The 15,241-nt window shown below is 33.4% G+C and overlaps 2 protein-coding genes across 6 annotated transcripts; both read right to left on the bottom strand.

Annotated features, from left to right (window-relative positions):
* Positions 1-1,140: 1,140 nt before the first annotated feature.
* FLA16 (FASCICLIN-like arabinogalactan protein 16 precursor) lies at positions 1,141-4,062 on the bottom strand. The gene is made up of 3 exons (XM_047301566.2): positions 2,604-4,062; positions 1,536-1,656; positions 1,141-1,440 (listed from the first exon to the last, which is right to left on the bottom strand). The coding sequence occupies exons 1-2, from the start codon at positions 3,895-3,897 to the stop codon at positions 1,598-1,600; spliced, it is 1,353 nt and encodes a 450-aa protein (XP_047157522.1). The 5' UTR covers positions 3,898-4,062; the 3' UTR covers positions 1,141-1,440; positions 1,536-1,597.
* A 1,531-nt stretch (positions 4,063-5,593) lies between these two features.
* Positions 5,594-10,772, bottom strand: LOC124828307 (E3 ubiquitin-protein ligase RHF2A-like). 5 transcript variants are annotated; one of them, XR_015786940.1, is made up of 9 exons: positions 10,588-10,772; positions 9,890-10,039; positions 9,732-9,778; positions 9,041-9,103; positions 8,849-8,957; positions 8,428-8,747; positions 7,653-7,751; positions 7,202-7,569; positions 5,594-5,876 (listed from the first exon to the last, which is right to left on the bottom strand). XR_015786940.1 is itself a non-coding variant. In XM_088116546.1 (8 exons), exons 2-8 carry the CDS (start codon positions 10,013-10,015, stop codon positions 7,254-7,256), a joined length of 1,080 nt encoding a protein of 359 aa, XP_087972672.1. In that variant the 5' UTR covers positions 10,016-10,039; positions 10,588-10,772; the 3' UTR covers positions 7,030-7,253. The 5 variants fall into 5 exon arrangements, 1 of the variants encoding a protein (XP_087972672.1); XR_015786938.1 differs by having other exon boundaries at positions 5,594-5,892; XR_015786939.1 differs by having other exon boundaries at positions 5,594-5,892; positions 9,890-10,087.
* Positions 10,773-15,241: the final 4,469 nt, after the last annotated feature.

A 15,241-nucleotide genomic window follows, 5' to 3' on the forward strand; every position in this document is an offset into this window, starting at 1 on the left:
CGACCAAAGCCGAACGATTAACTCGAACTTGGGGGGCTTATGTTACTATGCACTTGCGCGCAACCGATCGGTATTGGTCTATCAGCTTCTCAGCCGGTCGGTCTCGGCAAGCCTCTTGTCGTTCGGTCTCGGCAAGCCTCTTGTCGTTCGGTCTCGACAGTTGTTGAGCAGATTTAATGCACAAATAAATGTGGTAACGGCTGCCGTTAGACAATTAAGATTTGCATTAATGACCATTAAGAGGTAAATTAATTGGTTAGATTCTTTTAAATTCTATAAATAAAAGTTTAGGCTTGAGGTGCATAGAGATTCAACTCATACAACAATACGTCCTGTTTACGTCCTATTAAGGACTTCAATATTTAACTGTAACAAACAGTTCATAAAACCGCTCCTAACTTGAGCGTCGGAGTGCCTTTTGCAGGTACCTCCCCCTCCAATCCAAAGCGACAACCGAGCGGTCTAAACTGGAAGGGTACAAGCGGAGCACACAAGTGGAAGGCAACCGACCCTCAGACAAATCTCACAGAAACATTTATTATAACATTAACTACTTAATTAATTAAATCCAAATTAACATCTTCGTCCAATCAATTAAATAACAAATTATCCAAACAAACAACCGAGGAATAAGAAAAAAAAATATTTTAGATGGACCTTACGCCCAACAATTTCCATTGTGCTAATTTATCCTTATTTTGTGGTTCTTTGACCCCGAGCGAACATTTTTATCTTTTACTGCAAGAGTTTTCTTCAACAGAAAAAAGACTATATTTTCTAATATTATGTAGAAAAGCATTGATAACGTTATGAGAGTGACAAACGAGACATTTGTTAATTTATTTAGAGTCCGTGAAAGGGTTTTATTGAATATTATAATAACCGACACCAGCAATGCATTACCATTAGCTGCTCTGTCTTCTTCTTCACCAAATAATTTAATCACACCTACTTCCTTTCCTTACCTTTCATCTAATAAACCCCTCAACCACACCTTAATTTCCAATCACAACCTTTTACTTTTTTCCTTTAATACAAAAAAAAATACTTCAGTTGAGAGGTCCATTTCATCGCTTCCTTCTTTTTCTTTCTTTAAAAACTCTGCTGAAGAAATCTAGTTGGAAATTCTGAGCCATAATATAATATAATAATAATCATAATCATTTGGAAGACATCATAATAATAATAAAGTAGATTATGTATGACTTGATTCACATACATACAATCAACAAAAAAAAGACAACCAAGAAGGGGCGTCGGTTATTTACGCATAGAGACGGAGAATCAACATAAAATAAAAATTTAATAAAAAAATGGTATGTAATTACAGTATGAAACAAAATGACAGAAAATTTGTTTTTGTTATCTTCCGTGTAATCGCTCTCTGATTATAGACCGAGCATGCTTCCTTTTTTTTGTATTCAAATGATTACTCTACAACTGCATAATTCATTCCAAACAAAACTGAATCAGAACACACCCACATGTTATCCAAGGAAATAAAACAGATCAAAGGGTAAAATATTAACACTTACCATTCATCGAGTTTACATACAACCACTCTTTATTACTTTTGTGATTAGTTGAGAGAACGAGTTCATTGGCATCCTTGTCCAAAAGCTCCGAGCATGCTACATGCCATTTCCATCAACTTCCCTGCACATGCGTTTGGGTAAAATAAAATGTTAAGTCAACTAATAGCCAGGCAATAACCATTACATTTTCACATGCAAATAAAAAGAAAACAAGTTATTTATTCGGAGAGAGTGAATGAAATAAATGAATGTTATATCCCACCTAAATTCGTATCAAACAATTAAATTGTAAAAAAAGGGAATCCAACCAATACCTTAGTTGACTAGAATTATAATGCAGTGTAAATAAAATACACGGAAGAGTGAATAGAATAATGAGATGAATATGGAAAGTAGAATGTGGCTTACAGCTTGGCACACCCAATTATTTTTATACGATTTATTATTGATGAATCACATGGACTAGTCGAGACAAAGGGACAGACTATCAGACTGAACCGTTTTTGTCACCATCTCTCGTATTTCCCAAGTACCTCACTGCTAAAAAACCAGACACATCCATACATAGTAAAAGCTTTCTCTTCCATTTTCTATTTTCACTGAAAATAGTTGATCCGTGAAAAGTGGAAACCAACACCTGGTATAACTAGTTAGGCAGCTCCCAAAAGATAAATCAATAGAAGAAGAGAAGACTCACTGTACAAGCGATCCACTAAAACTCCCTTGTTGAAAAGTAAAACAACAGTGGCTTCACACGTGGTGCCGGTGAATAATTCCACTTCAACACCAGCACTTTCCAGAAAGGGCAATGCCATAAATATAAACACGATCTCCTTTCCTTCAAGCTTCCCAACCCAATTGCTAACTAACACAGAACAAAAGGTGCTTAACCCAAACACCTTTACCCTAAACTTACTCCAACCAAACACTACTCACCCATTACCTAAAACCAAGTCAATCCCTATTATTCTCTCACAACTAATAACAATTATAATAATTACAATGAAATGCACAAATAAACTCGACCAAGCAAAACTAAAATAAATTAAAAAAAGAAAAAAAAAATACCTCTTCTTGGTTTAGCGGCAACCTTGACAAGTGGAGTGGTGCGCTGGGTGCGTTCTTCCTCTTCCTCCGGGGGGATAAGAACGCCGTCGATTCCCTGGACGGAGATCCTTCCATCGGTGTAAATATCAGGATCGAACAAGTATGCGGAGGAATCGCCGTGACCGAATTTAACGGAACCGTCAGACTCCTGAGCGAGAACCTTGTGGGGTAAGCGCAGGGTATCGTAGCGGACCTTACCGAACCTTCTGACGGCATTGTACATACTCTCTTCGGTTTGGTACTCGGGAATAATGTGATAGTACATAATCTGCTCCGGTGCGCCGGGTTCGCTCAACTGATCCGTCGTCAACTTCGCCATGGCTTCGTCGTTGGGGGCCAAAACGGTAAGGACGTAACCCTCTGAAACGAGCCTTCCCATTTCGGTGGCCAGAGACGTTAGGTTAACGAGAATATCGGCCATTTCGTTGTACCCTCCGTAATGCAAGAGCGTGTGGATGAAGTCCTTCACCTGCCGCTCGCCATTGAAGTGGTGCCTCGGGCCTCCGGGTCCCGGCGCCGGTGCGGGAGCGATGGACGGTCCCGGCGCCAAGGCGTCGTAGATTGGGAGAACGGGAGGGGCGCCGGCGGGGACTGGGGCGGGCTTCTTGAGGCGGTGGGTGCGGGGATCGATCTCCGGCGCACCCTCCGGGATGACGGCGGAGATGGCGGCGAGGTTGCGGCGGCGGTTGAAGTCCTCCTGGACGGATCGGGGGACTATGAGACGCTCGATGCCGTGGATGATTCCGTCGGGGCGGACGACGTCGTCGGCGCGGAGGATCTCGGCGGCGTCGACGGTCATCTGGCCGGAGGGATTTGTGGCTAAATGCAGGTGGTGATGGTTTCCGAGAGTGGAGTGATGGCGATCGGAGTTGGGCCAGTGGCGGGAGGAGATTCGCGTGGGGAGAATGTGGGACATGAGGAGTGTCTGAAGGGAGCGAAGATTGCGAGGCTCGAGGAGGAAGCGCTTGAACTCGGGGTCGAGGTCGCGTTCGAGGGCCTTGTTTCGCGGGGCGAAGATGGTGATGTTGTGGTTGCCGACGGCGTCTTCAAGTTGCTGGAGAAGAAGTGCTTTCTCGACGAGCTCGGCGAGTTCGGTGTAATGGGAATCGAGTAGCGCGACGAGGATGGAGTTGGAGTTAATCTGAGGAGTGGTCGAAGAGTTGTGAGGGAATGCGGAGAGTGAACGTAGTTGTAAAAGGAAGAGAAGGAAGAAGGTGAAGATGTGGGAGACGCCATAGATGGAAGAAGAATCCATGGCGCTCAGTTAGGGAGAGAAAGAAACTGTGTTTGCGTATGTCTGTTTTGGTAGGGAAATGATACTGAGAAAGAGAGAAGAAGAGGCGTGGAAGTGGGGTATGGTTGGTGAGTCTCTTTCTCTCAGCTTTCAATGCTTTTCCCTTTGCTTAATGCTTATGAGAACTCTCAATGAAAAATACTACAACACCATACCATAGCATTACCATACACTACAGAATAGCATAAGCATACTATTCTGACAGCCTGTGCGTGGGGACCACGCGGCATTCATGTGCTGGAACCCTACTCTCACCTTCATTTTCTTTCACTAACTACTTTCTAATTTCATTATTGTTAGTATTATCACTGTAATTATTCAACAAATTGAGGTAAGCTATAACTCTTTTTTTTATTATTATACTTATTATTATTATTGTTGTTCCATCTCAAATGATTAATGAATATGGTTTTATATATTATTATTATTAATTATTAATTAAAAGGAGGCGAAGGGAAACGTGATTATTGTGAGTGATAAAGGAAGCAGTCTGGCAAAGTGTCGGTGTGGTGGGAAAGGAACAGAGTTGGGTTCACAGTTCAATTAATTTGTACGCTCCTGTGTCACTCACTCCTCGCTATGTGACTACGTTTTTAACTTTTAAGCTTCCTAAAACGGCGACGCTGACCCACCGCCCGCCGGTGGTTCTTCTGTCAATTTTAATGTTCACTTCTGACTTACAGTTTCCTTTTCAATCACCCTTCTACCACCTCTTTTGCCTCTCCTCATCTTACAACTTTCTTGCATTACAAAATTCACAAATTCTAAAGCAACACACCAACAAATTACTATAATAATAATCCACCATCATTTTTTTCTCTTTTCTTTTACTAGAATCCTTCACATCCAATTTCATCATCAACTTTTCCCTTCTTTCTGATAATTACGTCTCAATTTGACATTGCTGTTCGTATCGAATCTTCTTTTCATATGCTTTTCGTTTCCCAATTTTCTCCTCGTAACAACTATCACTTGTGTGCAATGCACTCGCTTGCAGAAATTCTCATTTAACCATATTTTCTTCAAAAATTATGCTTCTTTTTCTGATCTTTCAAACAATGTGTTTGCTGAAAAAAGAAAAATATATCTGTATATATATATTATTTGTTTAACAGAAATAAAAAATACTAGAAATATGAATTTTGTTTTTTGTTTCTATTTAGAACAAATGCATGCTTCTCATAATGGATTTATATTGAAAGAAAGTAAACAAAAATTCAAACAAATTATATTATTTAACATAATTATTAAGTACTCGTGTAAAAAAGAATTGGTCGCTATATGAAAAACAAATACAATTAGGTGGATAAGATCTATATTTTTTAAGAAAAACACTCACTTCCTAGACAGTATTCTTTCAAACGTATATTGAAAGTGAATATTTATTTTAAAAAATTGTAAAAATCATTTAAGAATATCTCCGGAAAAGAATAAGATTTTCCTTTCAATACTTGATATTGAGATAATTTTATACATTGTTACTCCTTGACCCATTGTTTCAATTATTAAAAACTGCAACAACCAATTTGTTCAGACGTTTCTTCACTGCAACTGCAAGTAACCATGCATGTGAAAAGGTTTGAATGTTTGCAGAAACAACATGTAATCTAGTTGCCACCTCCATCCATATATTCTCGATTTGTCAATAAACAAAAGGTAAAATAATAAGGACAAATTCCCTTTAACTTTTGAACATTGTTCTTCCATAGGTACATTAATGTTCATAGTACATGTCCATCTAAAATCCCACCCACCAGACATTTAAGACACGTTCAACCCTTCACTGTGTTTGGCACAAAATATATACGTATAAAAAGATGACTTTTAGCTGTAAGAACAGCTGTTTATGTGATGGTAATTTTTATAGCAAACCCCAACATAAGTGCTGCGACTATTTCCATGGCGTATGCTCCTCAGTTTGTCGTGTTGAAGAGAGTTACCTTTGGGGTTAAAAAACTGTGAGACCAAATATAATGCGCACCAAGGGGTTAGTAAAATGAACAGTTTCATACATACAATTTACACCCACTATGAAGTTTGTGATAATAAGAATTGATGCTATCATAGTTCCATATGGACTAACACAACAAAAAATTATCATAGTTCCTTCTTTTGATTCTCTGATTATATAGGAGGGGAAAATGCCTCAAATTTGTGACTTATGAATTATGGCGCCAATTCAACTGAATTGGCACTGAAAATGGAATTGGAGACCACAAGACCACTGACGGCAGAAAGTTTCAAGAAAAAAGTACTAGAAGTTGGGACCAAGGTACTATGGCCCTCATCAAATTACAAAACAAAACACAATTGGCGCAAAAGCTTAGCAATTACAATTGCCAACTAGGTACCCCATTCACCATGTCTTCCATGTCATTGTTAGAGATCAATTGCCCTTCCTCGGTAGTTCAACCTCTAACCATTGGCATTGACAGAAGACATGGAATTACAAGTCACCCTGAATAAGTCCCGATCGCCCGAAAAAAATAAATCAGGAAGTAGAAATCCTTATTCATTGGCACGATATGCCTACTGGCGAGAGTTCTTGAGATTTATTCAATCTCATACAACAGCAGTTCCTGAATTTTCACCTTGAGGACAAAGTGAGTCATTTATGGGCAAATTGTTTGACCCAAGTTTGTTTAATTAGCTGACTATTGAAAAAAAAATGTAGAACGGTAGGCTGGTTATTTACAACAGGGAGGAGGGAATAAATTTGTAGAAACCTTGTAAAATGGAGATGGGATTAATTTTTACAGTCGGGGGGAGATGTTAAGAAGATACGGTGCCCTTGAACGTCCCTGACTAGTATCTTATTCTTTTCTCCCAAGGAAATATTTCCAAAAGTCTTAGTGTAATAATACACATTTCCTTACATTTTTTTCTCTTTTCATCTTTATCTAATAACCATAGCATACAAAATATTTCTAATAAAAGTGTTTTTAAAAAAGAAGTTAAAATTTCATTTGTACCCAAAAATACGTCTTACCCCCTCACTCCCCATTATTACCTCACTATTATATCTTGTGTTAGATCCCTTATAGGAAAAAATTAAAATGACATTCATAGTTTCATTACTGCTGAGCACATTCGTAAGAACTAATGCCACCAGTACCAGGCAGACTCGCCCCTTCTATGTACAAAAGGTATCCCCTGGTAATTGGTGAGATTTATAATAATAAACAAAGCAGGTATTTAGTTAATGTACAGAAGGTCGGATTAGTTAATTCTCTTAAGAAAGATTTAAACAAATATCAAAGCTTACCTTCAAATATGAGATGCTGAGGAAAGATACATTGACAGAAACAAGGAAGAGCTCAATTTAAATGTGAGGCAGCAGAACAAGCAGGTTGAGTATTGTCATCATGTGAAGAGGTCTCCCCGCTAACTTCAACATCATTGTGATTGCTCACTTCTCCAATGGAACAATCCTCCATATGAATAGACAAAGAAGTACCCGCAGCTTTACTATTCTCACTAGATTCAAGGGATTCCTTTAGTCGGGATACACTAGAAATATCAGAATTCATCTCTCTCCTCCTTGTTTCTGAACCAAGTTCTGACATGGAACAACTACGACAGAACAACCTTTCCTTCCATCCCCTTGCACCCTTTGAGATTGATTCTTTGTATCTTAGTGACAAGATAGGTTAATATCAAATAAGTTTATTAGAAAAATACAGTTTGCACATCCATTACATTTTACAAAATCATACCTAGCAGACACTGCGTTGAATCTGGACCGCAGCGAATCAGAATGTGACTGGAACTCTGCTTTATCGCCGTTTACTGATGACGAGGGAGTAGTAGAGCCCCTGCAAGCAAATAAATGCACAGGGTATAACTTCATCAGACCATGCGACAAATAATGACCCAAGAATTAAATTGAGTAAAATTACTCTACCCTGCATATATTTATTGTGCATATCTCCACTCTATTATGAAAATATAAATACAATTCTATTTTATTTACAGAAATATATTACACTGAAATCCAGAATATTGTTACAGACCAAGAGCTCCTATAAAATCGTTGATATGACCAATGTAATCCTTATAAGGTGTGAACAATCACTATCTTTTAATCCTATTTTGAGGTGTTAAACACAAATTCTAAGACAGCAGTGTCTATTCTACATTTTTTTTATTTCATCACTGCAAGTTAGGTCCTAAGTTCAAATTCTAAGAGCATATAAGAATCTATCTTAGGTTTGTTAACAGGCTCTGCTCCTAAGCAAATGCATTGTTGTTATTTGGCCACTCACATTTGTCCTCATTCCAATTTTTATATGTTCAGTCTTAGATGTGAGGAAGTGTGTTGAGATCTCACAACTGGAAATGTGGTCAACATAGTTCTTATAAGATAAGAGCAATCATTGTCGTAAAAGTCACTTTTGTGAGTTGAGTTAAGCCTTAACCCTAAATTCTAAAACACATAATGTCAACGATAGGAGAATGAGTTGAGCAAATAAATAATATGGCCATAATGACCTATCATTGGAGTAAATTCTAGATCCAGAAGCTGAAGAAGAGCTTTGAGTTCGAACTCGCAGCATCTGTTGCAATGCTCCAATTCTCTCAGATTTTATTGGAGTAGATGCACTTGCATTAGGAATTCTCGTTTGGTCATTTTCCTCTTCAGCAGGAGCCATATTAGATAACACTAATGAGTGTGGATGACCACGAGGTGATGAATTAGCTTGTCGTCCTGCTCTACGGCCAAGTTGGTCTGCTCTCCTCATTGCTGCGGCAACAGCTAAATGTTGAATAATTTGCTCTTCAAGCTCAATGTCATTTACATTCATGCGTAACTGCAAAATGATAAAAAGAAAATACTAATATAAACATATGAAAGAACTATAATGTGCTTAAGATATAAGACAACCAAACAGCACTCAGACTGGTAACTAACGTGCTGCAATTCAAAATCATTAAATGCAGGGTGATGAAAAATAGTAGCATTTCTTGATGTGGCAACCCTCAACTTCCTCTCCTGCTCTACTGCCTCAAACAATTCCTGACTGCCACAAAATGCGTACAAGTTTAATAATACAGTCAACAAAAGAATGATATCACAGATCCTCCAAGCAAATTCATAACCAACCTAGTAAGATCCTTCAAGCTAATAGACTGCCAACACATAGGACACTGGGAGCTTCTCTGACACCTAGAAACAAAAGCCAGTAACAGCAATTGCTAGAGTATATTCTCAGATTTTTATTTTTTTTTTTTGTTTAGGAGAACAAGAAATTTTAGTGTATTAACTATTAAGATTGTATATGGGTATAACAAGAATATCTTCTACACTTAAAAGACCTTCCTCCCACTCAAATCCAGACTAATAATTATAGACCAGATAATTGGTTTTCCAGTCTTAATTGGCATTAACGGCCTTAACATTGACAAAAGTCAGGAGAACCAAAACATTCCGATGCATAGTGTCAATGAAGTCAATTAAATTATGACTTCCAAAATTTTCCATCACTATGAGCTATCGGAGATGATGTTTTAATGCAGGAACTGGAAATCACATGTTTCAGCATCCGTACCGGTACGTGAAGGTTCTAGGATATATATATTTTACTGAGATTGGTGTTAAAATGGTCGAAAAAGGAGGGAAAAATAGTTTTAAGCATAAGAAGAAATTTAAAATAGAAATCAAAGTTGAAGGAGATTAACAAATGCGACATTGACGAAAGTAAAACCTGTGTTAGATGGATGTGGGAAAAAAATATACACAAATAGAAGTCTTAATTTTGACACAGACATATGAGAAATTAATGGATATTAGGTACCATTCGAGAATGCAGTGTAGGTGAAACTCATGCTTGCAATTAGTGAGCTGGAATAGAAACAAGAGAAAAAAAAATGTAAGCAAGTTTATTTTTCATATAAGCCGTATTTGCTTTTCATCGTATTTGAGAAACAAGAATTGTGACACAAAAGTGGGTACCGTTGAAGGATCACTTGCAGAAAACTCCTCAAGACATATACTGCAAGCATAATCACAGGAGTCTTGAATCCCCCCTTCTACAAAGGCCGCAGCCGATATCATTTTACTTTCTTTATTGCCTTCCATCTCTACAACTTTCTACATATCACCCTGTAACCTTAGAGTCAGATGCAATAATTTGCTTGTGCCAGTGGTGTTCTTCAATTCATGATATTGTGAACAAACATAAACGGAAATTCATTTAGTCTTTCTCCAAAATTCATTTCAATAAGTAAATGTAAAATCCAAATGGTACCCAAAGTCACCTAGTCAACCGAGAAGCTGACAAGAAAATAATTCATAACATTACACTCTAATTTGCCAAACAATTTCTCTCTTTCAATTATTTATTCCAACCATAATCCCCAACACAAATGGCAGTAAAAAAATCCAGAATAAAGTTCCAACAAAAAACAAATTATGTTAGAATAAAAAGAAAAGCATAATAAAAATAAATGCAGTTTTTCACAAACAGAATTTAGTCTAAAAAATGGACATGCCCATGAGTCAAACATTTGGTATAAGATGAACAATCTGAGGCAGCATAAAATTTTCGTTGTTCATTTTATATATATTCATAAAATTAAAATAAAAACTGTAAAATTCAAAAAGCAAGAGGATGGATATATGAAATTGAGGCGAAATGGATAAAAATATACCTGAGAATGCATGGAGTAAAAGGATATAATAAGGGTAAGGACAGAGGCATAGAGAGGAGAGAAAGAGGGATGAATGCTAGAGATCCATTGTTGCAGAAAAATCAGAGATAAGGAAAAATCAGGAAATTAAAGGAATGGGAGTTGTCCCCACCGCATCGGAGAGGGGAACGACCAATGAAAAAATAAACACTTTACTTTCTTCTTTATATACCCACCACATTCTATTGTCTTCCACCCATTGCAGTTATTAACAGTAGTTCTTATTTTGATCAATAACAATTTATTGACAATATTATAATTTTATTTTTTTGATTTACTAAAAACATAGGTTATATCGCATAAATGAGACGTCTTATGATTTTCAATGCATTGACTGGTTGTAAATTATCCTTCATGTGATTTCTAAATTTATTAACATAAAACCTAATAGAATTATCGTATGTGATTATTTTTATTGAATAATAAGAATTGAAGTATTTATATTATTAATAATTTATTCGTGAATATTTTATTTCCAATAAGTATAATAGTTAATATATTATAAGTAAATTTAAATACTCATAAACATCAATATTATATTTATTAAATACAATAAGAAGTTAAAAATAATAAATATAGAGGTTGAGAAATAAAGTATTAGACAATCTATATAATATTGTAAAGTAAATAAATAAAATATGATCTATATTTTCATAGAGTTGTTTATTTCTTAACATTATTTAGTATATTTAAAATCTTTGTGAATACTATATGTGATCATTACTTTTATTTTATAATATATTTTAATATATATATATATATATATATATATATATATATATTTGTGTGTGTGTCTCTTGTGTGTATAAAATTTCATTTTTATATTTAATAAATATAACATTTAATACTGTTTAATTGTTGTATTCAACGTATATCATGGCTTTGTCATAATCAAAATTTATTGACCAATAATATTAAATATATTTATTGTGTGTAATATATAATCAAATTTAAATTTTTTTTAAATATTTGAATGTTTTATATTGGGATTATACCTTTCTAAAACTTTATCAAACCTATATTTAACTCATGTTTTATAATCCCAATGTGAACTTGGGCCAATTTAAATTTGGGTTTGTTGGACAAATTAACTGTCTTAGGAAAGATGCTTCCTCCACCACCACTGCCTTCTTCCAGCACCTCTCAATTTACTTTTTTTTCAAAATTATTTTTAAATTAATTTTTCTTTTTACTTTTAAATTAACTTTTTATATTTTTAATTAAAAACCCTAATTCTATACCCTCATTCCAGCACACACCACACCCCCCTCCCCCTCTCTCTTCTCTTTCTCTTTTCCATTTCCGTCACCCACCACCTCCCCTCCCCTCTTCTCCTTTTCTTTTCCATTTTCCTCACTCACCCTCACACCCACCACCTCCCATTTCTTCTCTTTCCCATTTCCGTCACCCACCTTCACACCCACCACCCTCCCTCCCCCCGCCCCTCTTTTCCTTCTCTTCCAATTTCAGTCACCCACCCTCACACCCACCCCCTTCTTCTTCTCCTTCTCCTTCTCTTTCCCTTTTATATATACATTTATATATAAAATGTGTGCTGGTATGTGAAAAAAATGAAAAAATTCAATAAAACCTTATTAAGAAAAAGTTAGTGTGTTTTACTGGATAATGTCTCATGAAAACATAAAAAAAAAAAACTCTCTATGACGAATATGGAGGCTTAAACGGATATTGATATGATATTCATATCCGTTTGGCTTCGCCTACGGATGTTGATCTTTCATTTCGGTTTATTTTTTTTAATGTTTTAATTACGTAATTCAATTTTCACCAAAGACAATTATAGAATGGGGTGGTGCAGGAAGAAATTTGTGGTGGTGTAGGAAGTAATACCCCTGTCGTAGGCCTTCAATTTTTATATTTGGACAGTTTCTTTTTGCACTTCTATAACATTTTCCTGCACCCAAATATAAAAAGTTTCTATTTTCCCTTTTCTTAATTGTACACTTTGGAACTCATTTTTTTTACTTAAGAGATGTACAAACCGAAAATATTTTTCTCTTTATTGTACTATTGACTTCCAGATTTTGCATTTCAAAAGTTAAACTCTTAGGAAAAAAACTTTCAAATTAGACAATTCAAAAGTTAGACTTAATTTTTGAATTATTAATTTGAAAATAAATTGTATAACATTTAAAAGTTATTTTTTATTTTTTAATTAATTTTTTTATTAAACAATCCAAAAAACGTTAACATTGTTCAACAAAAATTTATTTTTTATTTTCAAATGACATAATTTAAAAAATAAAAACATGAAGGAAAAGTTTGTTTTGAGTAGTATATAATGTCATTGTATATTTTAGGAACATCAAAATAAGTCAATCTAACATATACAGATTTGCTGACTACATATCAGTGATAAACTTTTTTGTGAGTTAAAAATTTTATAGCCTGTCTTGACGCACTAGGATTGACTTGATTATAAATGTTTTATTTTTATAATTTGTTTTATATATTTATTTGAATATAATGAAAGTAGTTTGAGTCAGATTTATTTTTTATAATAATGAAATCAAAGTTTTCATCCAATTCTTCAAATATATATTATTATGAAAATGCAATGAAGAAGATAAGACAGACTAACATATCTACTGGAACAATAAAATTAATACTCATTGTAATATTAGTTATTTTTTGCTTGAAAATTATCTAGGAGTAGATTTTTATTATGAAAAAAGTTTATTTACTCTTAATAATTTTAGCGCTAATAATTACATCTTGTGTTAGAAGTTTTAGTTTTTAATATTCACATGTGTTCAATTTTTCTAAGTTGGATTGGAATATTTTTATTTTTATTTTTTAGGTCGGAGTAAATTGTAAATATAAAATAAATATTTTAATAAGAAGATAGTATTTGACAATTTGTGAGTACACTAACAAACATAAATGATGTCTAATTTTAATTTAAAACAACACAAATTGAATATGAGTTTGTTGTAATACTCGTCGTTAAAGGATGTAGACTCTCACATAACCAACATTATTTAACTTTTATTTTCAATTTCAACGTTAAATTGACATTTTCAAGTAAGAAGTCGGAGTTTCTTTTAACATTAAAAGTTTAAATTAACATAAGTCAAAAATATTTTTTTGTAATAGTGTATTTTTGTTTTTTAAATTATTTTTTCTGTAAACATTGAATTTCATCACATAAATTATAGTTATATGAAAACATATATTTTTACCGTCATTGTGTATTAAAATTAAATTATATATTTTAATATTGAATAAAATAATTTTTAATAGTAATATTTTATTTGGTGTAAGAGGATGATATATGCATATATATATATATATATATATATATATATATATATATATATATATATATATATATATATATATATATATATATATATATATATATATATATATATATATATATATATATATATATATATATATATATATATATATATATATATATATATATATATATATATATATAATTCTTCTGTGAACTTTATTCTGTTCTTCAAAAGGCAATTTACAGTGATAATAAGGAGAGAAAATGCATCACATGTCTCTTTCAGCAACTAAATTATGCTTTTTGCTTGTGAATAACATTATGGTGATTAGAATAAATACTCACAAAAAGTTGAAAGAAAAAGACAAAATTGTTAACCGAAATAGCCAAAATTTTTAAATACAACAGATTTTTTATTCCTTTTTAAGATTGGTGCGTATCAACTAGAGGTCACCTCATATATAATAAATAATAGAATAATAGAATAAAAACACCAGAATTTATTTTGAAAACAAAAATAAATAAATACATAACTACCATGATGTATGACCACAAAAACCAAACCATTGGAAAAAGTTAAATAATAAATTGAAAAAAAAAGTGCTTGTTTCATTCCCTCGTCACAACACAAACGAATTAATTTAATTTACTGCGTTTTTTCGATTTATTTAAGGTCATTTAGTTTTACAAACTTAATTCCGATTAAAATTTAAAATGAAGTTATTTCATTCAAAGACTAATCATAAAAACATCTCTATAGTAAGTTTTAATAAAAAAAATCAAAGTTATTAAGAAGAAAAAAGTAATACTAAAATAGTTAAATTAAGAGTTAAATATTTTAGTTTTTAACTTTGATGTGAAATTAAAGTTTGTATATAAATTTTGATATTTAAACTTTAAAAAACAACTGCCTTGTATCTTTTTATGTGTTAAACATCATTTTAGGTTAATAATCAATTTGTTTATATTATTTAATATACTTTAATTTAAATATTAATCTAAAATATCATTACATTTTTTTTAATATTGTTAGATTAAAAATATTATGTTTATTATTTTTTAAGTTTAAAAACAAAATTGATCAAAATTTAATATATAAATAAATTTTAATTTCAAATCAAAGTTTTAGAAAACAAAAACATATTTAACATATATAATTTGAACTTCAAACAATCGATTCTTTACTAAGATTGCAGTCACCAAGTAAATGTTAATCCTCATTTAAAATTTGATTGCTTCTAATAAAAATTAATGTCCCTTTCCATTGTTTGTCTTTCGAAATGTTGTCCTCTTCATTATTCTCCACTTGGTCATTTCTTAATTAAGCTCAAGGGTTTTTTCTTCTTTTTG

Source organism: Vigna umbellata, chromosome 5 (assembly GCF_029865625.1).
Source record: "Vigna umbellata cultivar VRB3 chromosome 5, Vumbellata_1.0, whole genome shotgun sequence".
Taxonomy (NCBI): Eukaryota; Viridiplantae; Streptophyta; class Magnoliopsida; order Fabales; family Fabaceae; genus Vigna; species Vigna umbellata.